General features: G+C 40.9%; 4 protein-coding genes across 5 annotated transcripts; 2 read left to right on the forward strand and 2 right to left on the reverse strand.

Moving 5' to 3' along the window:
• Positions 1–1,195: 1,195 nt before the first annotated feature.
• LOC115737041 lies at positions 1,196–2,260 on the reverse strand. Its single transcript, XM_030668994.2, has 2 exons — positions 1,947–2,260; positions 1,196–1,789 (listed from the first exon to the last, which is right to left on the reverse strand). The coding sequence occupies exons 1-2, from the start codon at positions 2,004–2,006 to the stop codon at positions 1,205–1,207; spliced, it is 645 nt and encodes a 214-aa protein (XP_030524854.1). The 5' UTR covers positions 2,007–2,260; the 3' UTR covers positions 1,196–1,204.
• A 5,831-nt stretch (positions 2,261–8,091) lies between these two features.
• LOC115736920 (putative transferase At4g12130, mitochondrial) lies at positions 8,092–12,110 on the forward strand. Of its 2 annotated transcripts, none has more exons than XM_030668813.2 (5): positions 8,092–8,881; positions 10,566–10,819; positions 10,963–11,061; positions 11,395–11,553; positions 11,640–12,110. In XM_030668813.2, the coding sequence occupies exons 1-5, from the start codon at positions 8,424–8,426 to the stop codon at positions 11,882–11,884; spliced, it is 1,215 nt and encodes a 404-aa protein (XP_030524673.1). In that variant the 5' UTR covers positions 8,092–8,423; the 3' UTR covers positions 11,885–12,110. The 2 variants fall into 2 exon arrangements, with proteins under 2 accessions (XP_030524673.1, XP_030524676.1); XM_030668816.2 differs by having other exon boundaries at positions 11,646–12,110.
• A 1,628-nt stretch (positions 12,111–13,738) lies between these two features.
• Positions 13,739–14,552, forward strand: LOC115736922 (probable calcium-binding protein CML13). Its single transcript, XM_030668820.2, has one exon. It carries the CDS (start codon positions 13,850–13,852, stop codon positions 14,291–14,293), a length of 444 nt encoding a protein of 147 aa, XP_030524680.1. The 5' UTR covers positions 13,739–13,849; the 3' UTR covers positions 14,294–14,552.
• Positions 14,553–16,838: 2,286 nt separating this feature from the next.
• On the reverse strand, positions 16,839–22,155 carry LOC115736921 (maspardin). The gene is made up of 8 exons (XM_030668817.2): positions 21,714–22,155; positions 20,195–20,320; positions 19,953–20,051; positions 19,451–19,593; positions 18,728–18,836; positions 18,270–18,377; positions 17,775–17,915; positions 16,839–17,671 (listed from the first exon to the last, which is right to left on the reverse strand). The coding sequence occupies exons 1-8, from the start codon at positions 21,783–21,785 to the stop codon at positions 17,291–17,293; spliced, it is 1,179 nt and encodes a 392-aa protein (XP_030524677.1). The 5' UTR covers positions 21,786–22,155; the 3' UTR covers positions 16,839–17,290.
• Between the last annotated feature and the right edge of the window lie 1,516 nt (positions 22,156–23,671).

Here is a 23,671-nt window from a genome sequence, read left to right on the forward strand (position 1 = left end):
AATGTGCAAATCGTCCATGAACTTTTAATGTATTCAATGTGTTGATACATATTCAATGTCGTCTTTAAACCTTTAACTTGTTCAATGTTGTCTCTTAACATTTCGTATATGTTCAATCTAGTCCCGTAACTATATGAAAGCTTTCATTTTAGTTCTTCCATTTATTCAAGTTCACCGATAATAGTGAATACATTTATATAGTTCAAGGACTAGATTGAATATATATCAAAAGTTGAGAGATCTTATTGATCAAATTAAAAGTTCGGGGACGACATTGAAAATTTCCAAATGCTCAAGGATCACGTTAAATAATTTAAAATTTCAGGATGATATTACACATTAGATTAAAATTTCGAGACCACATCCTTTGTAATTTTTTGTTATGGATGATGGACTTGGACAATAAATTAGGCCCGACTTAAGGAGGGTTACGCCCGGTCTGATGCCTTCTCACCCCAAGAATCCTATCGACTCGTGTTTGACAACAACTATAGTAGGTCGTACGATTTCATCTTACTTAACATTAGGTACGTCTAAAATATTTAAAGGTGCGCGAAATTTTAACACGTGGAACTTGGTTAGTTGATCAAGTCTTGACCTCAGGATAGGAAAAGTACGCTTCTAAGAATAGGTGAATTTGTAGCTCATGGTGGGCTAGTTAGATCTTCTCTTTTCTTTTTGTTTCTCCTTTTTTTGGCTGACAAAGCTAAGTTAAATTCATACACTTATTGCTCCATGATATTTTCTTATGAAGTATAAAATCATCGCGATCGAGCATGGCACGAGCAACCCTCCAGTGTTATTTCATTTACGTTATTTTGAGTCATGTTCTTTTTTTTTTTTTTTCATTTTAAGGTTGTGCTTGTTTGGGTAGAAGAATTTTTCGCGAATTAATTTTTTGAGAATGATCTATCAACGAAAAATTATTTACGATTAAATAAAATATACATACTTAAAATAAAAAAAAATGAATTTCCTGAGAAAATATATTTTCCAGAAACATACCCTAAATGCGTGATCCAACTGCATAATCGAATCAAAAACACCATTAATTTTCAATCAACAACGGCCAAGTTAGTTCTATCAAACGAACTGTTTGGGATAATTGCTGTACAATGTTCATATCTGGTCAACCTTAACCTCCCCGAAAATGTCTCCTTTTCGCTCTAATACACAAGGGAATTTTTTTTTTTGCAAAATAAGACTATTTTCTAATAACGATCTCCTCCCCCGACCGTTGATCCAAGTGCTTGATCCACCTTCTCCGACCCTTTGCACCGCTCGTGCTCGCCACGTGCGCGATGTCCAATCCCTTCCCCACCGGCAGGAACACCGACCGCACCACCTGCCGCGATCCTCCCTCCATCATGCTCCGCCACCGCGACGGGGCGCCTGCTCCGGAGATCGCCGCGTTCTTGCACACCAGGACCGCCCAACGGCTGCTCAACTTGGCCTTCCTTAGCACCTTGGAGTAATCGCTTCGCGGACAGTCCACCACCATGAAGTCGATCCCTTCCAGCTCCTCAATGGCCGATTCCGGTCTCCCGACGATCACCTCAGCCGCAGCCCCACCGGCGGCTCCGATCGCCTCGAGGTACTCCGACCGGGACGCCTCGTCGGGGACCACGCACACGTGCCGCCCGCGCGTGTGGCGGGCAGCTACCGCGAGGCCGACGCTCGTGGCAACCACGCCTCCCCTCGACCAGGTCTCGATGATGAGCTGCGCGTTCCACCCCGCCGCCATGGCGGCCACAAGCTCCGCGACGCCGGATTCTTGCCGATCGTCAAACTGCAAATTTTAACAAACGTCGTGGTCAGAGCAATTTCCAAAGGAATCGTCAAGTTTCGGTTTTGAAACTTCAGAGGCTGACGTATTCAGGCGAACTCCAGGGGAAAATTTTTTCCAGGACGAAATGATGAGATCTTGAAGAAGGGTAAGAGCTTACGGATTTGATGGTGTCGATGTACGCTTTGGACGCAGTTTCCGGAGACCAAACTAGCTTCATCGCTTCTCTCTCGCGCGGCCTCTCTAGCTCTGTGCTTAGCTTCTGTCCTCGTTCCTTGGCAAGAAAGTATGAAGAATGACTTCCAAGATGATGAAGAAGAAGATGGCGATGATGAAGCGATGAGTTGGTGAAATGTGGAGAGTGGGTATTTATGTCGAGGAAGCAAGCGTTGTGGGTTGTGACGTGGATCCGCGCAAATCCAACGTGCGGGATTGGGATTACAGTGGATTATCGCGAACAACTCGATAAAATATTGAAGCTTCCGTGTAACAACCTGGATTTTTTTATTTGGGGGCAGCGCTATTTTCACTTGTTTGCTTGTCAAGTGTGGGGGCTACGAGAGTATATTCGGACACGTACACGTAAGTTTGCCACTTGGTGTGCAAACTGACTTTACCGATTTGGTGTCTGACTCCTGTTCATGGCTCGGGAAATTGGCCCGGGTTTTTAACTCGATTTTGGTCATGAAGCCCTGATCTGGCAAGGCTACAGTCAAGCCATGACTAGACCCGTCAGAACGAGTCGTGCGTTAATTTCTTAGCTCGTATTTTAATGATATGGGTAATAAATGAGTTTAGAAAGGTAAAAACTAGAATAATACGCGTGTTAAATGGGCGCACAATTTACTTAGATTCAATTGATTTTTATTACTCTATTTTCACATTCTCGTTCTTATTTGATCTTATGCTCGCTTCGCCTTCTCACCTCATTTTGGGTGTGGGTTTTCTTATATTACGTCGAGTTTGAAAGTATTTTTAGCGATATGGTTCGGTCTCAGAATGTCTTGGGTACATGTTGGATCAAGTAAGAGTCGTTAGATCTGCATTACATAAAAACGGGTTGAACGAGTCAATTTGGATTAGATTCTATCCACTCATTTTGACTAGTCGAACCATAACTAAGATGTATTGTGACGGATGCATTCCGTAGCGTGTGTTTTAAGCTACAGCACCTGCAAAGATTAGATGGCGGGCAGCTTTGAAAAAACCACCCAAAGCAATTGCAGCCGCCAAATGATTGTTGATCTCTTTATATTCAATTGATAGTTTTGAACTCCTAAAACCAGCCCTAGAGAAAGCTGGCCGGATAGATGTTCTGTCAAAGTATGTTTATGCCCTTCTTCTTAGGCCTGATTCCCACCAGACAGCCCTCAAGGGTCATAGGTTGTCGTGTAATTTATCAATTATCTTTCCGGGATCGAGACTTTGTCGATCGCGATCACGTACCCTTTAATAGTGTTTCGTTCACTTATTAAACTTAGTATGAAAGAACACTTCATTGAACCTGAGCGCGTCAAAAAGTGAAGTGATCCTACATCTCGGAAGCCAAGTCCAAGGTCGGAGCAGCTCGATTCTGTGGGCTCGGGCTTGGTTCTTCTTCTTCTGATGATGGTGAATTTGTTTCTTTTCTGTTCATGTAGAGAAAGTCAAATTTCGAAAGATCTGGAGGTAGGTGGGGATCAGATGAACAAGCAGAAACAGCCGCGTCCTCATAGGATGCGATAGTCAACCGAGGCACGAAATGGGAGTTGCTGTCTTTCCTTTTCTTAAACTCTGCGAAAGAAGAGAGGGATAAAAAATTAGGTCGCTCCAGCTTTGTTGACTTCGACGTCCATCTGACTCCGTCGCCCCCTCCCATTGGCCGCCAGCGTCGCCACGTCACGCGTTGGCCATCCGCGTGGCTGACGTGGCTGTCTAGCTAACTGGAATCCGGTCTCTCCACCACCTCAAAATCTTACATGACGTGTCCGAAATATTTACGCAAAATGAAATCAGAGTATCATAATGTGAAAGTAGCTGTCGTTCCCATCGCCATTTTGCTCAGTGAAAGCCGCCCTCCTGTCGCTATGAAAATATGAACTACAATAAGGTGCACATTGAGAAATATTATGTATTTATATGTACGCACATGCATTTATGGCTATCGTGTTCATTTATTTAAGGAGCTGGCTTACATAAGCTGTAGCTACCAGGTAGTATAGTTGCTATATAATAAAGCATAATGTACATTTAGGTAGGGATGTCAATGGCTCGGGTCGGGACGAGTTTCCATGATATACGACCTGGCCCAAAACACTAGAGGAATGTGCTTGACCCGACTCGAAGCACTATAGAAAATTATCCCAGTGGTCGGGTCAATATCGGTCGGGTTTTGAGATTCTTTTTTAATAAAAATAATAATTATTTGCAAAACCTCATTTTATACACAAACCGAATTAAAAAGGTATATGTATATGAATTTAGTTGTTGGATGGTATATAAGGGCAATTAAACTTGCTGCTCGTCTAATAAAGAGTTGAAATTTGAAGTGCATTTAGGTCTAAGAGATTGAAGGGTTGAATTTGAAAACGTGCGCAGAAGACGCGAAAAAGGAAAATCAAGATGTGATGCCAAAACCAGCGATAGCAATCTTCAAACCACTCTTAAAATTGAATCGTGTGAAGCAAATTTGCAGATAAAATGATGATATCATCATATTATCATGTAACAATAATATAAGTAGCCGACTCAGGAAATTCGACCTAATTGCTTTGATATGACAGGTCGATTATCTTTTTTTTAATCAGAGGTTTCCACTTTATAACAAAAAGAGGTTGTCAATCCATGATGATTAGAGAGAGAAGATATATTAAGTTGAGTTTTGTTAGCATAACAATCTTTGGATGGCGGTAAGAATAATAGTATGTTGTGAACCACAAATTATTAAATGATTGAACCGCACAATAATTTTTAATTAATTATTATTTATTTTGTTTGCCCAAAATAGACTATTGGATTTACCATCACCAAAAAACTATTACATGATCATTTCTCTATTAAATTCATGAGAGGAAATATATTGTTTTAACGTTCGGCCGAGTCAAAAAGTTGATTAATCTTTCCTATATTGGAGTCTAATGCATTAGAGCACGTTTAAATTGATAGTGCTATCATAAAACAAACAAAAGAATTTGCTCTTAATGATGTAAATCGAAGGAATAAACATTGGATATTCAAAGCTTAACAAGTCTTAAAAGCTTTGGTAACTTGCGCGGTTTGTTCCTTAAATGTCAGCTTAATAGACGCTATTTCAATTTTATATGAATGCTGACGAGGGGCAATGGAAAATATAAGAAGGAATCTGTCTTATCACTGCCCATTGGTGATTAGGAAAACATATTGAGGCGAAAAATAAAAGAAAAATGACATAAATGGTCCATGAATTTTGACCCGATTTACAATGTAATCCCTAAACTTGTAATTTATTCAACGTGATATCTAAACTTTAACCCAACGTGTAATTGATATATAATATTTTAATTTATTCGATGTCGTCTCTGAATTTTTTATGCATGTTCAAAATTAGTCCTTAGACTATACAATGTTCTACTATTAATTTAAGTTCGGGGACAATAGCAAACATTTCCTTATAGTCTCGAGACTAGTTTGAATAATACGAAAAGTTCATGAGATACATTGAAAAAACTAAAAGTTCAGGACCACTTTGTAGACATTGAGATAAAATAGTGGAGAAAAGTGTCAAAAAAAGAGCTAAACCTATTGCATTGATGCCAATTTAGTCTTAAACATTTAAATTATGCCAATTTAATCCTAAATTTTTTGCATTTTTGCCAATTGAGTCCATCCATCTAATTTTGGCCAGAAATTATTGACATGAACATCAATCATCATAAGTGGGAAAAGTGTTAAAAAAAACTATTAAAAAAAAATCTCCACATCATGCCTGCCTTATCACGTAGGACGATTGATGTCCACTTGGCAATTTTCTGTTAAAATTGGTCGGATGGACTCAATTGACATAAATACAAAAGGTTTATGACTAAATTGGCACAATTAAAATGTTTAAGACTAAATTGGCACAAATGCAATATGTTTATGACTTTTTTGATACTTTTTCCTAAAATACTGACTGAATGAACAAATCAAAAGTTGAGAGATCATATTGTACATTAGGCCAAAGTTTACGAACCATTTGTATTATTGTCCCAAAAATAAACTGAACTTTGTATATAGAGAGAACAGATTTTGGGGATATATTGGTCATTGACCAAGTGGCTGGACTAAGTCGGTTCATTGACTTGCGTGATGTTCCATGCACTTCCAAATGAACAAGTTTTCTCAATCTTACCTTTCAATTATAAATGTAGAAAAGAAGAAAAAGAAGCATTATGTAAAGTTCTAGTTCACTCTCCAATGTCTCCATAGGTTTTGGGATATAAAGGGTGAGTAAACACAAAGGTCAACCGCTGAACCTCGATAAGAAATTTTTTACACAAAAGCCTCTTTGTTTCACAAATACTTCAGCGAGTTTAGACATTATATCAGACACTTCAAACACAAAATTAATTTTTCCCACGAGTATTTCTCTTCCATTTCTCACCTTGTATTGCAAACTTAGCTGTTTTTATCGCATTTTATCATAAATTATTTGGGAGATTAACGACATTACTGTGGTTTTTCTGGCTAGTCGTTGATGTGTGGTTTCTTCGAGTTCCTTTGGGCCGTCTCGAACTGCCTGAGGACTGGGCACGTTACGAGGGATTTTTTTTTTTTTTAAATTTTTGGTCGAAAACGAAGAACTTTTATTCAACTAGAAAAAACAAAGGGGCCCAATAAACGGGCCTCGAAACATAACAAGTCCAAAAGAGTTTGAGAAGGTGAAACGACCCAATCAAAAAGTAAAGACTTGCGAAGGATTGAGTTTACCAATTAAAAGGGGGTTGAAGTGTCGATATATGATTTTTCAAAATTTTTGACAATCTATAGAGAATGAGATAGTCTTTGTATGTGAAAGACGTGACCCAGAGGAAATATCTTCTATCAATGGAAATGTGAAAAGAGTAGGAGATAAAAGTGACTGTAAAACGACTTATGTAGTTCGGCCTTTTCACTCAGTTCATTCAAGTATTCTAACTCTAACAGCTCTAATAAGGTCGGAATTCACTAGTGCAATTCTTAAAGCCGACAGGATTTACATATGAAGTTGCCTCGGGATGTCAATGGGCCGGGTTGGGCCGGATCTCGGCCCGGCCCTGCCCGGCCCGAAACCGAACAGTGCCAAGCTCGACACAGCCCAAACCCTCTTCGGGCCGGGTTAGGTTGGTTTTCTTTTTGTTTTTTTTTTTTTTTAATCAAAATCACTTGACATGTCCGTCGAATGAAAGAATATAAAAAAAAATGAAAATAAGATAAATTAAAAATAAAGCGTGAGTGAAAAAAAAAAGCCGGAACCGGGCTTGCCCAACCCGGCCCGATCCTAACAATACTAAGCCGGTCGAAAATTAGGGTGAATTTTCGAATCGGGCCTGGCGCGAACTTTTTGACATTCCTCCCTCACCAAGAGAGACTATATATAGCTCATAGCTCACTCTATAGGGATACACCGATTAACAAACTCGTTGCCTTTGGAAATTAAAGTCGTGATATGATTAATAAACGCGTAGGCTGCGTTTGGTCGTCAGTATAAAACTCGGGATATAATATATTTTATCATATCCCGTGTTTGGTAGGTGTCTCGGATAGTATAATATCGGATATAAGGGGGATATAACCCGGATAAAAAAATCCTAGGAGAGGGGGTAGGATAAGGTCGGATAGGATTTCTCTTATCCGTCATATAAAAGCTAACTTTTTTTGTCTCATTTGTTTCTATTTTCATTTTATTTATTTTTTTTGCAAAGAGGTTTGAAAATCTAATAAAATGTGTATATTTTCAAGTTTTTTTTTTGTGTATGAGAACATTATTTTTATAATAATAAGATCGGAATATTTCATGAGCATCACGTATGGCATATATGTCATTTAGATTGATATACGGTTTCTACCAAATGCAGGATAGGATATGATATGAGAATATCCGATTTTAAATCCGTAGTTCACCAAATTATGAATATGATATGGCCAAATCCCTAGATTTCTTATCATATCCTATCCAATCCTATCCCGACCGGAAATCCCGACGACCAAACGCAGCCGTAATGTTCGGGTCGGGCTAAATTTGGTGTGACGTGACCTGGGTTCCGATGCCAGGGGCTTCTTGGGTTCGGTCCCGGCCCGCTTGCATTCGGTAGTTAGACGCCGCCCTATTCCCACAGCAGCATGTGGGACGAGCCGCTCATATCCTTCGTCAATCCCCCGATCCTCTCCAGCCCGTTTACCTCTAAAGAAGCCTGCGAAGCCACTGACACATTTCGTCGAACACCTGATCAACCCTCGCCCCACCATCACCGACCGGCGTCCGCCAGTAGAAGCCACAGCCACACTCTCTTGTCCGCGTGACATTTCGCCAGGGGCTACGTGGCATTCTTCTAAGCTTCCTCGTGCCGCTGAGCGTCATTCCTACCCTACCGCTCCTCCATCTTCAACCCAGAACTGTTAATCATTCAAATCACTGATCTGCCCGAAAAAGAACGAACAGATGCACCGGTTGAGGTCACCTTTCCGGTTCCGCAGGTCCATCGCGTCTAGTTACTTGACCCTCCGCCGTAACCACCATCTACACGACCTCGAGAATGTCGGGTCGATGGCCTCCCGGCTCAAGACCCGGTCCGTGATCAGGTTCAGCGGCCCGGACACGATCAAGTTCCTTCAGGGCCTATTGACCAACGACGTGCGGCGGTTCGGTGAAACCCCTGGCGAGGAGACTTCGAACCTGCCCACGCCCAACCTGCCCCTGCTCACGGTCCCTCCAATGTATGCCGCTCTATTGACTCCTCAGGGGAGGTTCTTGTATGATCTGTTTCTGTACAGGCCCGCGAGGCCCGAAGAGAAGCTCGACAAGACTGGGTCCGGACCCAGGTCCGATGACGGGGAGCTCGAGCTGCTCGCGGACGTGGATGCGCAGGTCTTGGACGAGGTTGTGCAGACTTTCAAAAGGTGAGTCCGTTGACAAATTCGTATTATTGTCTTTTTTTTGGGGGTTCTCTGAATTTGTATGGTTAGTGAAGGGAGGACCAAAGTGTTTATGCGTGTTGGTACGCCTGTCACTAATAGTTCCTGTCATTGCCCTTCAGTTTATCATCCAAAAATTGCACAATTTGGCTGCCTTAGCTGTTTTGGTAGTTCTCTGGAGTCTTGGGATGCTGATAAATTCCCGTTTGTCCAATGTTTGAAAGGTTAACCATTCGAATTGTCTGTGCAACTGCATTGGAACTTTGTACCCAAGGAAGAACCTTGGATATGAATGCTATCTGGGTGCTCAGAACAATTTCCAAACCTTCGATCGTCAGGATAACCATGTCATGGGGCCTTCGGTTTCTATATAGGACATGTACCTAATGTCAAATCATGCTAGTTCTGTGGTTGCAAGAACTACTCATAACTTCTATTTTATATCATAGAGTGTTGCTCTGCAGTCTCACTACTCACGTAGTAGCTGACCTTTGTCCCTCAGCATGAACTGACGCGCCATCTTTCTTTTGTTTTTGAACCTATGGTATCCTTACCGATCATTGGAAGGATCCGGTATGGTTGAGGTTGCTGCATTCTTCTTTATGTTGGTGCTGCAGATGAAGCTCCTATGCAGACACGAAGTTAGGTGCTTTAACTTGATCTTAACCATCAGATGTTATCTGTCGTCAAGAGTAGGCAATTCATAATGTCTGAGGCACACATTTCTTAAAAAAGTTTGGCATCATAAAAGAAAAATATGGCTTTTTGATTGATTTTAGTGGGAAGATCTTGGTTTGGTATCAGTCTTGCGTCATATGGATCTCCAATTAATAATAACTAGAGTTTTAGGCAAAGTGCATGCTGTAAAGTGGCGGCCTAGGAAGCACGAATACTCTCCAAAAGCCTCCGTGTCGGTGTCGGACGCGTGTCGGATTTTCAACACGTGGTTCAAATCTTCTAACACGCTAGCGCACGCGTGTCGGGATCTGATGCGTTTGAAAAGTATAAAAACCTAATATTCTAAAAAAACTCCAGCAACATGTAAAAATGTAAAATTCTCCAAGCTTTATGGATTATTAGAGTGGAATGTAGTTGAATTTGTCAATTCAAAACTATGAATGATACTAATAAATGGTGGATTAATGTTTTTAGTGTAAATTCATTGTAGGCTCTTTTTTATTATTTATTAATTTGTGGATTTGAATCAAATTAACTTGATTGAAATAATCATAAAAATGAAAATTTATCATGTTTGTGTAAAAATATACATTTAATATATATCCTAACTGTTGGAATTCTCTATTTTTTAGAAATGACGTGTTGGCTCGTGTTGTGTCGCGTGTCAGTGTCGGTTCAACTTAGGTGGCGGCTTTCTGCCACGTTATATCAGGGTAGGACGATCAATTTTCATTAACTAATATTTTTTTCGCCCAATCTGAAAAGTGGAAACTCGTCACACGAAAAGTGATCTTAGTTCTTTCTATAGGCAGTTTTTCTATGACTCTGCATTCACATGCATGTAAAATGATTTGGTTTTTGGTTTGTGGTAAATGGATGGGCTTCAATGGACAGTTTTAGTTCACCAGAAACTTTGCCCCTCCCAACAAAATAAAATGATGACTTTCCCCTGGACTCATATGTACTGTTTCTCATTATCCTGTCGCTACAGATACCGATTGAGGGCAAAAGTGGATATTGAAAATGCGGCCCAAGATTTTTCTCCTTGGCAGCATTATGGTGGTAACTTCTCTCACAAGTCCTCAAAAGCGGAGGAGCCAGATGCTGCTAGTGTTGGCTGGGGTGCTGGCGTTGACAAAGCTGCTATGTCTGCTTCACAAGGAAGTGAAAACGGGTGGCAATGGTTCAAAGATCCTAGATTAGACTGTCTGGGTTGTAGAGGAATATTTCCATCTTCTTCAAAACGTATGTATTTCTTGTCCTTTCTCAATTTGGTTGCTCGCATGTCTTTGGTGTCATGGTGTTGAAAACTGGGCCATAATCTTATATTTCCCTGCAAATACTCTTTTACCTAAGACTGTTAAGCTTCTTTCTTGTGTCTATTGCAGCTCCTTTGGTTGAAGCAGACAAAGAAACAGATGAAAAAAATTATCTTCTGTGGAGACTAGAGAAGGGGGTGGCAGAGGGCTCAACAGAGATTCCCAAAGGTTCATCTTGTTTCCCAATTTCACACTTGAGATGTAACAGTTGTGTTGAAATTTGTTAAGTTTGGCAAGATATATAGAACCTTCTTGTCAGATGTTCTTTGCAAGTCCCTTTTCAGTAACTATTTGAACATTTCTGGAGGCGTTCAAAGTATCTAAAGAGATTTGTCTCTTTCCACATGATTCTCTTCATGGCACATAGTAGAACTTGGTGCTTAGACCTTCAATTATGCAGCAGAAGCTGTTCTATATAACTATATATTGCGCCCCCCCCCTCCCTTTCTTCTATCTCGCTCGGCCACGTAATCTCTAATCATTAAACAATTACTTCTGCAGGAGAGGTAATTCCACTAGAATACAATCTAGAAGGTCTTAACGCTATAAGCTTCGACAAGGGTTGCTACGTTGGGCAAGAATTGATTGCTCGAACCCATCACCGAGGTGTCATCCGCAAACGTTTGCTGCCTTTGAAATTCCTTAACGATGAAGGAAAAGGTAAATCTTCTGCCTATGTTTTTGTTACTTGCTTTTTTTTTTCATCCCAAGTATCTGATGGATCTCCGATGCTCCTTGTGTTATAGAAGCAGAGCAGAAAGTAGCTCCTAGATCAGAAATCCTGGATGCTGCTTCTGGCAAGAGAATCGGAACAGTCACAACCACTCTGGGATGTCGAGGTCTCGGTGTATTACGGTTGGAAGAAGCTCTAAAAAAGTCCACTTCGCTTACCATACTTGGGCAAGAGGATCTCAAGGTTGAGGCAATTAAACCAGATTGGTGGCCTCCGGAATGGTTTGAAGAGCAACGACAGCACAGTGCAGTTGCTTAAATTTTCGTGGTGCTAATCACTTGTACTCTTCACCTTTTTGTCGGTAACAACTGTCCTTTTAAAGCTGTTTTTGTTAGTAGGAGAAAAGACCCGTCCGACAAAATGTGTATCGATAGCCTTAGGATTGTAATTTATTCCACAAACTCCGATTCAGAATAATTGCGAAGGAAATAGCAATTTTCAAATCTTCAAGAGAAACAGAGGATTCGGTTGATGAGCCAGTTGAGTCACTGCTGGCCTCATCTCCATGATAAGTGATGTCAGTTGATTCCTTTCCTGTTCCAGATCATCTTTGTTGCCCTTGGAACATGTTTCAAGTGTCAAAATCGTGAATTGCTGGGAGGTCTGAGAACTGCGGGATCTGGTGTTCCCTACTTATTGATAAAGAGTGGTATCAAGCAGTCTCCTGACGAAAAAAAGGTACTGCAGTTGAAGTAGGGTTGGCCTGAGATTTGCAGTGCATTTGCCCCAGCATATCATTAAGCAAAGACCAGAATGAGAGAAAACAAGCGATGCAGATGGGATGCATAATTTGATCCTGGAAGATCATCGGATGCGTACATCATCAAGGCCTCAGACAACTTCTGTGTTTTGGGTATCGTTTTAAGTTTAAATGGAGGAGGAAGCAACATGCCCACCTAAATGGGAACGAGGGTTCAATTAGAGCGGACAACAGTACTTGATGATCATTGGAGAAGTCCAATAATGTCCGGTCCATTTTCCAAAGGCCCGACACGGCAGTGACAGTGGCAGTGGCAGTGGCAGAGAGAGGCAGAATGATTGAACGGACACCTTTCCCAGAGCACCTCTTGGCTCTTGGCCAACGCCCAACTCACTTCCCCAGAAGAGCACCTGTTCCCAAACGTCCCACATGGTTCATAAAACTCACGTCGTTCTATGTTGCTTGCACTGTATTAGAATTTCAAGCGCAAGGCTTATATTTATGTTGACGATTTATATCATTCCATATTATTATTAATTAAATTAATATCACAAAAAATATTAAATTAATACATTTATGATAAATTTATCAAAAAATTATTTTTTTGACTATAAAAAACTCCAAACTTGTACATTTGTAATAAATTTATCTTAAACTAGTACATCCGTAATAAATTTACCATCCGTTATTTTTTGTTAAATATAATCGTCAAATTACTGAGTTGGATGACACGTGATGGTTGACATTTGTACTAATTTGAGATTTTTAGCTTGTGTTTATCGGATGTGTATCAATTTAAATTTTTCGTGATATTAACCCAATTTAACGGACGATAAATTTGTTATATGTGTATTAGTTTGGAGCTTTTCATTGTCAAAAATATTAATTTATGATTTTTCCTGATAAAAAAAATAGTTTGAGGTAAATTTATCATAGGTGTACCAGTTAGAAATTTTTTGTAGTAATAACCCTTATTAATTTGATTTTAAATTATTTCGAGAAAAATAAATATTTTAAATCATTCACAAACATACTTAAATTTAAATTATTATCGATAACGAAGATATTTTTCATTGATTATAAAAAATTATATCCATCGCGAATTTTTTTTTTTGTCTAAAAAAATAAGTCATCAACTTTCAATCTAAAAGTCCCAATAATCAAAGCAGACTTTGAATTAAAGCGAAAGCTGATGATTTTTTTTTTTTAAAATGATTGGGCTGCATTTAAAGTTCGAATTTCTTTTTTCAGGAAACTAGGACTATAAGTTTATTATACGATATCTCAGAGTTATAATTAACTTTTTGTTATTCGGTCCTGCACCAAAAGAAAGAGAATAATAGTTTCCCCTACAAAACCGAAGGAGGGACCCACCTCGTCCGCTTCAAAAATTAAACAGTCTTCTTCTGACGACCCTCAAACCGCCGCTTCATTCATTTCATCGCTCTCTCTCTCTCTCTTCCCCCTCTCCTCCTTTGCCCGACCCGAGAAGAGACAAAGGCCCCGAATCGGAGTCCGAGGAGATGGGCAAGGACCTGACCGACGACCAAATCTCCTCCATGAAGGAGGCCTTCACCCTCTTCGACACCGACGGGGACGGCCGGATCGCCCCGTCGGAGCTCGGGATCCTCATGCGCTCCCTCGGCGGCAACCCCACCCAGGCCCAGCTCAAGTCCATCATCGCCGACGAGAGCCTCACCTCCCCCTTCGACTTCCCTCGCTTCCTCGACCTCATGTCCAAGCACCTCAAGGCCGAGCCCTTCGATCGCCAGCTCCGCGACGCCTTCAAGGTCCTCGACAAGGAGTCCACCGGCTACGTCTCCGTCGCCGATCTGCGCCACATCCTCACCAGCATCGGCGAGAAGCTCGAGCCCTCGGAGTTCGACGAGTGGATCCGGGAGGTCGAGGTCGGGTCGGACGGGAAGATCCGGTACGAGGATTTCATTGCCAGGATGGTCGCCAAGTGAGAGCGAGCGTCCCCAAGAGAGGGTAATTTCGAATTTGTGACGTTCGGGTGTATTTTCGTGAACTTGTATTGTTTTCCCCCTTTTTCTATGCCAGGCGGTGGTTGTTCTTTTTGGTATTTGAAGATTGTGTTCAAGTTTCCGTGCAAGGTTCAATGTCGTAAGAGTCGTTTGTCCTCTTTGTCGTTTCTTTCTCTTCTTAATTTGGCTACTGTGTTGTTAATTTGTTCGATTAATGCATAGTGGTTTATCTTTGCGGGCATGAGGCGTGTTTTATCTTTCACGGAGGAATGGGAATGGGGTTTATCTTGATGAATTGGATGGTATTGCAGAGAGGAGTGTGGGTAGGGAAATAGGTTTATGAATGACAACTACGAGTTTCCCAGGAGCTAATCTGATGTTGGCTATATTCGGGATCAATGGCGTCGCATTCTTTCGTGGTTGATGAGGTGCCTCAGCTTGGGTCTTACCTTGATAGTTGTGCAGTGGCTTGGCTTTGGTTTGTAGAACTTGTTTTAGTCTAAAGTTGAACATTTGTCATCGACACGGTGCAAGCAGCTATATATCTGAGAAAGCGGTGAAATGCAGCTTGCAGCACAAAAGTCGCGTGGTCTTTCTGGCAATTCCTTGTGTTTTGTGTAGATTATGGGAACTATTATGAGGTTCCATATTGCGAATGCGCCTTTTGACTGTCCCTTCAGATGTTTTGCTTATGGCTTCAGCCTTGCTCTATCCAAAAGATGCTTCCTGTTTATACATTTGAGCTTGGATTGAGGATTCAAAGAACCCATATTGGCAAATACCCCATCCTCGACGAACTATTTTTTAAGTTCTTTTAATGTACTTTTCCTGTAAGTTTAGTATGGGGTTCCGGAAGTAAGTAATTGCTCAGGTGTGATTCGTATTTCTATTTCGAAGGCAGTAGCCTAGGTATGGAGCTGTATTTACTGTATTCAGGGGATCTTAGTGCCCTATCTCTGCTACTTTTATCATAGAGCTATGCTTTTCAATTGTTGCTGCTGGAGTGTGGGCGAGTGCTAGAATTTTTCTCCACGCACACTATTACATTTCTAAATTCAGGGGATACCTAGTCGCCTTTCTCTGCTCCTTTTACTCTACATCTATGTTTTTTTAAGTGTTGTTGCCATAGTGCGGGCGAGTGGCAGAAATTTTAATCTTTACACGCTCTTGCAGTACTACAGTAGACATGGTAATTAGGCAATCTATAGGTCATTCGACCAAAGCATTCAGGTTATATATGGAAAGTGGAGTTGTATGCAACGCAAGTTGTGACAAACATGAGCTGATTGGTAACCTTGAAGCCAAGAATAGTCCTGCTTCGACTGGAATAATGAAGAAACCTATTTGAGGGAACAAAACTGCAGCTGTTGTGGGTTTGGTACTACCGCCGGTTACAATAAATGGTGTAATAAGCTTCAGTTAAAAGTTGCATCTCCTGGATGTCAATTACCACCTTGCTCTGGAATCAGACTTGGTGAAATAGACTTAGCGAAATGATTTTCCACACTCACTTGCTGGTGCTTGCACTGGATTGTTGGCCTGTCAATTGTTCTTCCAATGAAATCTTATTAGTAGTCACGCCCTTCTGCTGCTTCACTTGTTTAATGGATTTTGTAGGGTCAGATGAACCTAATAGTCTGATCTTGTTTGTTGGGGTGAGGCTTATGGAAGTGTCAAAATCAGGAGAATATGGCTGCCAGCCATGTATCCAGCACAGTTCAGTGTTCTATCCCTTTTCCTTTAGTCGAGCCTAACACAATCTGTTCCTGCTACTGGAACGAGAATGCTCGTATCTCTGTTAATGTTGTTCCTTATTTTTTTCTTGCTCTTTTGGAGGTATCATAAATTACTTCCATTTACATATTTAAACCAACTCAAGCCATCTGCAGACAATGGAGATAAAAAATGGTGGTCATGTCCAGTTAGTCTTTGTAGGTAGGTTCCTATGAATGGGATGGTTTCTTCAGAGTATCCCAGCTTGTGTTGTCAATTTGGTTACAGCCTGATATTTGGCAGCATACATTCAGCTCCGCCATTTGAATCCTTCAATAGCATCTTGAAAGGAGAATTGCCCGTCCGGTAAAATCAACTGGGCCTCTTCTTTTTCATTGTATGATTTTGATCCTTATGGAATTTGATGAGTTAACCATTCGTGTCTTGGAACAGATACCGGGAAAACTCAAACTGCCTTTTACAAATCTTATGTTGATATGACGCTGCTTAACATACGACCACAACCCTGCTTGCCGGTGATATTCCGTGTACGATTGCAAAGGCTACAATCTTTGGGACATGTTTCAACTCTTCTATCTGTTCTTTCAACTTTTGACAATGCCACGAAGTATCAATAAAACGCCAAGTCAAGGATTCCGGTGAAAATTTACCATGGGCACTTTTGGACTGTCCTCCGGAATGGACGAGGGGCAGGTCTGCAGTTCCCCAGCCATCATAATCGCATGGATGTGTAGAAGAGAATGAAACACCCGTTCCTTTCCAAGAGAGAGGCCAAACTACAAATTCTGCCGGCTTACCAACAAGAACCCTGTCTGTTCATATTATACAAACAAGAATGCTCGAAGCTTTCAAAATTTTACAGTCTTTTACTTCCACAGCAAGAAGTCACGAAATGTACAATGAGCAGAAACAAATGCAATGATTGTCAATGTGTACTTCAACAGCTCTCAGCAGATGGCAATTCACCACTCCATGAGGATGTTCAGTCAAAAGCATCAATTTGAATATCAATTGCTCAACAGCTCAAATTCAGCTTAACACCATCCACAAACTTCTGCTGTTTTCTACAACTTCCCTTTATGATGAATCTCTATCTCCATACGCCATCTTTGACACTGGTGCGCTGAAACTGCGACCCGATTGTCCATGAATCTAACAAATGACAGTGCGCCGAAAGCTTGTGGCTTGAAACAAAGTAAGAACTGAAAACACTGGGGGGAAAAAGAAGGTATGCCAGCTCCTCTATCACACCTCAAGTGGCTCTGGTTCAACTCGCTGATTTTCTTCGGTAGAGTGCTTTTCTTCAAAACTGTGAGTTCCCATCATCTCCTGAGCTGGATGATCATCTGAATCTTGCTTTTCTTCAAAACTATGAGTTCCCATCGTCTCATGAGCTGGATGTTCATCTGTATCCTGCTTTTCTCCAAAATCATAAGTCTCTGTCACTTCTTCATCTGGAGGTGATCGATTTTCAGAGGAAGGAGGAGACTTTTCCTCATTGTCCTTGGAAACATTAACAGGATCTCCGCATTGATTAGTGCTGTCGCTGGCACTGACAGCTGTCACAGCCATGGCTCCTCGAACCAAGTCTGGCCGAGCTTCAACCCCAACTCGTCTGAGATGTAGCTGCCACGCGACAGTTAACACAGTTAAAAAAATCTTCGTTCTTAACTAGACAAGGGGCCAAGAGTACCCCAAACAAAAGAACTACTTTTTTGAATTAGACTACCTGAAGATGTAAGTTCACTTCATCTGGGCGAGAAAGGAAGGGAAAGTCTCCTCCAGTTTTCAGGTGTGCTCTTCTTGCTTCGGGATACCTCTCACTTACTTGATCTTTTAGGTTTTGAGGAGTTGCACAATAGTCATTTGTCTTCATTGAGAAAGGATATGCCCACAAATGAGACAAATGCACGATCAGCAATATGTATAGATTTCTTTGTAAATACAAGAGTGAAACGGTTAATCACCAATATGAATTTACAAATCTATGGCTAAATCAGTTATGCAGTACATCAGCTGCATTTTGCAATGAATTCTCGTCACTTGGCCTTTTTATCACAGATGAAAAACAAACCCACAACAAAAATTACAATGAGGTTTCAAGCAGAAGAAAATTAGACAATTTTCACGTTTCCCCACTTCCAGTATGAGAGAGATTCTACAAAGATTTAATATACAACTTGTTAACAGCTATATACCAAAAAAATAAAACAAGGTCACTTACATCCATTATGGTGATAAATGAATCTGACAGCAGAAGAGATCCAACTGAAGCAGCATCAACCATCAAAGTTAACCTGGAGGCTAAGTCTTCCCTGGAGAGAGTCTCAACCTGTCAATTACCACATATTGTTTGGTTTCAAATATCAACAAAACTAATCCACAGTGAGATTCCTGTTTTAGTTAACATTCGAGCAGCAAATTCAAGCGTCGAGTAATTCACTTGAAGAATGAGACATGAAGTCCGTAAAAGACGAACAGACATCCATTAAATCAGGCAATGCATGCCCATTATTCGCTTCCTCTAAAACTTGAGTGTTGGGGAAGAAGTAATTCGAATGAGAATGAAATAAGGATGTACAAGCTGTTTTAAACCACCATCTTTGCAAATTAACATCCTACTTAAGATAGGGTCATGATTTCACGCGGAAAACTAGATTAAATAGACTTTGTTTGCCATACTTGAGAGACGACAAAGTCGACTGAATCAGCAATGAATGGTTCATGAGGGCCATCGCGAATCCCAGTTAATACATAGCGCTTAAGCAAAAAAGAAGGGGTCCAGCTGACACTGCACAAGTCAATACCAGAGCGTCAACCACCTGAATGTCAGATTGAGTATCAAGTGCTTCCAGACTTAGAATAATATCATTATTAAATAAGAAACACTGCTTCATACAGATGAGAAAACGTTTGTATGAGCTCCCAATAAACTCCTTATCAAAAGGTTTAAACGTAAGGAAAATCCTAACATAGAGCTTCAAACAGGACATTCAATATATCCTAAGAAGGCAGGACAAGCAATTGGTGCCGGGCTGAACCATTGCAACTGAAATGAGGGGAAGTTCCACCAGGAATGCTATTTCGCAGGATTAGCACACCAGCTAAGTGATTTGCAGATATATATAGAGCCAAACTTAGTAACGCCCGTACAAGAACTAATCTAAAATTTTAGCAATTTTGCTAGTCATTTTCGGCATTTGCAGGATGAACAATTATAGTATTATCTGATTGAAAATACAACCTGACAAATTCATATCAAATGAAATACCAGCGTAGTCTTAATGCATGTCTGTCCTTATATAGATCTCTACAGATAGAAATGATGGATAGGCATGATCAGAGAAAGAAATAAATGCTCAGGGCTATATCCACCTATCAAGAGAATCGAGGTATCAAACATACATCGGAGCCCATGGCATTGCAGCAGAAAAGCTCTGCGTTTCCAAGAATGTATTGGATAAAATCAATGATCTGACCCGCCTGGGACGATGTTGAGCGAATAGTTGTGCTAGAAAGCCTCCCAGAGAGGTGCCATAAAGATGTATCTGTCAAAACCAAGCTAATGGGTTCACGGAACATCCTAAACATAATTAAGCTGTCAGTCAATGACCGACACAGAATGTATGAAGAAATACACTTTCAGATACACATTCAGCATTGCAGAATGAACCGGCGGGAGTAATTACTTCACTAAAAACTTCATCCATGAGCATAATTAGCCAAGTTGTCCCAACAAAGTTTCATCATTAATGTAAATCAATTCTAAAATATGGTATCTGAGAATGATGCCTATCAACGACAAGAGTTCAAGAAAACATCTAACAAGAATACCACAAAGTTACCAGTCGCAAACAATAAACAAATGCCAAGCAGATAGTAATTCCATATCGAAAAGAGAACTTACATGATGAACGTCGATAGCATCCAAGAACTTTTCAAATGCCTGAATCCATTCGTGATGGTTCCAAACACGTGGAATATCAACAGAAATCACCCGATAACCCTGAAATTTTTTAAATTAGGTCCATTGATCAACAAGTGGTCAAAGTGTAAGATAGTAAAAAGTGAATAGTAGAAAACTAGAAATTTCTCATCATTGCTCATGTTGCAGCTGCTGAAAAAACTCTATGATACTGAAGTAATTACCTTCATTGCCAAAGACATGACCTGCTTGTAATAGACATCTGCCGTTCCTGCTGTGCCAGGAAGACAAATAAGTGGTGGCACCACTTTTGGACCAAAATCGTAATATCTCCATTGCTTTACGCCAATCTGGCAAAAAGAAAAAGACATCAGTTAGGTAGCTGTGAAACAACATAGTGCATGGAATTTGGCTGGAGCAAGCTGAGAAGTTGGGGCTCAAGGGTGGCGTTTAAACCTGACAGCTTTAGCTTAGAGGACGAGGATAGCCAAGGTTCTTGTGAGGATTACAAATGGCAACTTCAGCTTAGAATACGAGGATAGCCAAGGATCTTTTTAAGACACACATGGCAACTTTAGCTTAGAATACGAGGATAGCCAAGGTTCTTGTGAGGACTACAATAAACAATTGATAAGCTATATGAAAATTGACCATAGGAGCAAATCAGTACTCTTGATGATTTGAATTCATGAACGTTGCATGAAGCTATTTCAGACATCAAGTTTCAAAAAACTGTCAAAAGAAAAAGAATTTCAGAACCTCCGATATAATCGACAGATAAAGGATCTCCCATAGCATGAAGCTATTAGCTATGACGCACATCCCAGACACTAAAAGGAAATGACACCATTGGATCAAAACTATCAAATATTACCATTCATATCTAAAATCGAAAACGTGTAAGATGTCAAACACTCTAGGGAATGTTACTAGGGGCATGACAAGCTACTGCATATCACGGAAGCAAGCATCTGCTGAAACCATTGTAAGTTATCGAAGATCCAGCAATACTCACTCAATATCTTTGTTGAACTTGAACCCAGATATAATGGTCAATGGTAAATATTACATCTACCCCTATTTTCTCGTCTCATGAATATGATTAAGTGCAGAGTCAAAGTGTAATATTATTTTAACTCCACATCATATCATTATTGAAGAGGCTACCGCCAAACACAAGAACGACTCATGACTAGGGCTTTATAGTCCTGTTGCAGTGTTGGCCCCAGCTTTTTTGGGTTCTTTGCACTAAAATTGCTTATCTAGATCAAATCACAGCATAAAGATTGGAGATGAGAACCTGATATAATCAAACAGAGCACCAAAAAGGGGGCTGATTTGAGAAATGAACTGGTCAGCATCACATGGGTTGATCTGTGAACTTTCGAGCATAAAAATAACATAGATGTAGAGACAGAATGACTTTTTCGCCAGAATTAACCATCTCACTTAAGTCATTACTGCGTGAATACACCGAGTTCTTGGACAAAAGTGAAGAGCTTAGCCGGACTAATCGAGCAAGAAGCAACAACAAGCAGAAGAATTCCACGTCACAAACAGTAACCCAAACGCAGCAAATCAAGAATTGACCAAATTGAAGGAAAAAAGTGGACACAAATGCCAACGTAAGCACACAGGCGCGCGCGCGCGCACTAACAACACGAAACTAATCCCACAAACCAACTACGACAATTCCAAAATGAGAAACTTAAATTCGAGATCGAGAGAGAGAGAGAGACTCACGGGGATCTTGTGAAGAGGGACCTGAGACTTGAAGTGGACATAATCGCCGGGCGCCGAAGAGACGCCTTTCATGGCTCAATACCCCCGCGGTCGTCGTCGACGCAGACCCATCTATCGAAAAATCACGTTGAAAGCCGTCTTGTGACCGATTTCGCCGTTCAAACAATCATTGACGATGCCGGGATCGTTCTTGGCGTTTTGTCGGGCCGTCTCTGTTCGCAAAACTCTCGTCTTTTTCTTCTTCTTCTCTCCCAATTAATCGATTTCACAACTCAATCGATGAGTGGGAATTGAGGAGAGAGAGAGCACGTGGGACGTGGGTGGAGTTGGAGGTGAAGGTGGAATCAATAAACAGTCAATTGACGGAGCGCACCTTCAACAGCTCGTCAGCGTTCTTTTATATTTTTGGGATATTCCATCTCTGTCCGAGCGAAGGCCTATTTTATGTTGTCCATGAAAACTAGATGCATCCATATTGCGCTATTACTGAAGAACAGGAACAAGAACGCCTGAATTTTGCAAACACCATTGCTGCACATTCTCCAAAAACTCGCCCGATGTCCCAAGAGACCAGGCCCAACCAATTCGCTTCCAAAGCCCAGAAACGTTCCAACAGGCCCGCCCGATTCCCGAGCGCCACCTCTCCACGTGTCCATCATGTCCAAACAATCCTTTTTTGGTCGAAAAATGTCCAAAGAAGTTCACCGGGGCAAAAACAGAGAACTAATGAAATGTCCCGAAACGCCAACATATGAGTCGGATCACCAGAGCTAAAAGCATCCCACCAGGGCCACAGAATTAAGCTAATCCATTCCACGCTAAGTGCTGATATCCCAAGCACTGAGCCAGCTCAGGATTTGAAGTCAACCAGCTAGATCCCCTCCTCCTTAAGCCATCGAGCAGTCTAATTTTGATCGCAATTTTGGCACGCTTAACAAGTCTGTCAGCCTGAGCTATCCGGCTATTATGCAGGGCACCCTTTTTCCGTCCTTCCGTAGAAAATAAAATGGCTCCATTTCCTTGCCCAATTTATAGTTTGTGTCGTCTGATCCATGATCAAGTCTAGATAGAGCAACCGACATCTTTGATTCTTTCGACCATGTTTGCTTCTTGACATTAAGTGTTGATTTACATCGAAATAACTTGTTAGCAAAGACTCAGAATGGGAGAAAAGCAAAATGAAAAGACTATCTGCTTTGGCCGGAAATATTTTAGCATTTAGGCTCCGTTTGTTTCACAAAAAATATTTTTTCGGAAAACATTTTCCCCAATTTCTGGTGTTTGGGGGGCGGAAAATGAGCGGCCAACGGAAAATATTTTCCGGTCAACAAAAAAAGCCTTCTAAAACTAAGGAAAATGATTTTCTCGTTTTTAGAAGATGAAAACATTTTCCACACTTTTTATTCCTCCTCTCTTTCAACTATTTTTTCTTTTTAATTATTTTTTTGCTTTCTTTTCGTTTTTATTTATTTTTTTCAAAATTCAAATTTTTTTTTAATTTTTCTGATGAAATTTATTTTTTAATTACTTTCTTTATTTTTTTTTCCTTTTTTTCATCTTTTTTTCTTTATTTTTTTTAGTATTCTTTCTTTGCCGGTCGCCGGGCACGGCCACAACCAATGGTCGGCGAGGTGAGGCCGGGCGTTGTTTGTCTCGAGCGAGGCCCGGCCAGCCACCGTCGGCCTCGTACGAGGCTAGGCGAGCCGTCGCCGGCCTCGATCGAGGCCAACCCAGCCGCCGCCGGCCTCGATAAAGGCCAAGCCTTGTCAGATTTGGCAAGGCCAAGCGAATCGTCGCAAGCCTTGTGTGAGGCTAGGCGTTGCACATGACCGGTCGCCACATGTCATCGAGGCAAGCGACCGGTAGAAAACTATAATTGAAAAAAGAGAAAAATATTAAAAAGAAAAAAAGAAAAAATGAAGGAGAAAAAAGGAAGGAGAAAAAAGGGAAAAAGATAG

The sequence above is a fragment of the Rhodamnia argentea genome, chromosome 9, assembly GCF_020921035.1.
Source record: "Rhodamnia argentea isolate NSW1041297 chromosome 9, ASM2092103v1, whole genome shotgun sequence".
Taxonomy (NCBI): domain Eukaryota; kingdom Viridiplantae; phylum Streptophyta; class Magnoliopsida; order Myrtales; family Myrtaceae; genus Rhodamnia; species Rhodamnia argentea.

Coding starts and splice junctions, on each gene's coding strand:
- LOC115736922 (XM_030668820.2), top strand. CDS start 13,850: ATGGGCAAGGACCTGACCGACGACCAAATCTCCTCCATGAAGGAGGCC.
- LOC115736921 (XM_030668817.2), bottom strand. CDS start 21,785: ATGAAAGGCGTCTCTTCGGCGCCCGGCGATTATGTCCACTTCAAGTCT. Junction 18,378..18,727: donor TCGACTTTGTCGTCTCTCAA/GTATGGCAAACA, acceptor GGTAATTGACAG/GTTGAGACTCTCTCCAGGGA. Junction 17,672..17,774: donor AAGTGAACTTACATCTTCAG/GTAGTCTAATTC, acceptor GTCGCGTGGCAG/CTACATCTCAGACGAGTTGG.
- LOC115737041 (XM_030668994.2), bottom strand. CDS start 2,006: ATGAAGCTAGTTTGGTCTCCGGAAACTGCGTCCAAAGCGTACATCGAC. Junction 1,790..1,946: donor ACATCGACACCATCAAATCC/GTAAGCTCTTAC, acceptor TAAAATTTGCAG/TTTGACGATCGGCAAGAATC.
- LOC115736920 (XM_030668813.2), top strand. CDS start 8,424: ATGCACCGGTTGAGGTCACCTTTCCGGTTCCGCAGGTCCATCGCGTCT. Junction 8,882..10,565: donor GTTGTGCAGACTTTCAAAAG/GTGAGTCCGTTG, acceptor CTGTCGCTACAG/ATACCGATTGAGGGCAAAAG. Junction 10,820..10,962: donor ATTTCCATCTTCTTCAAAAC/GTATGTATTTCT, acceptor TGTCTATTGCAG/CTCCTTTGGTTGAAGCAGAC.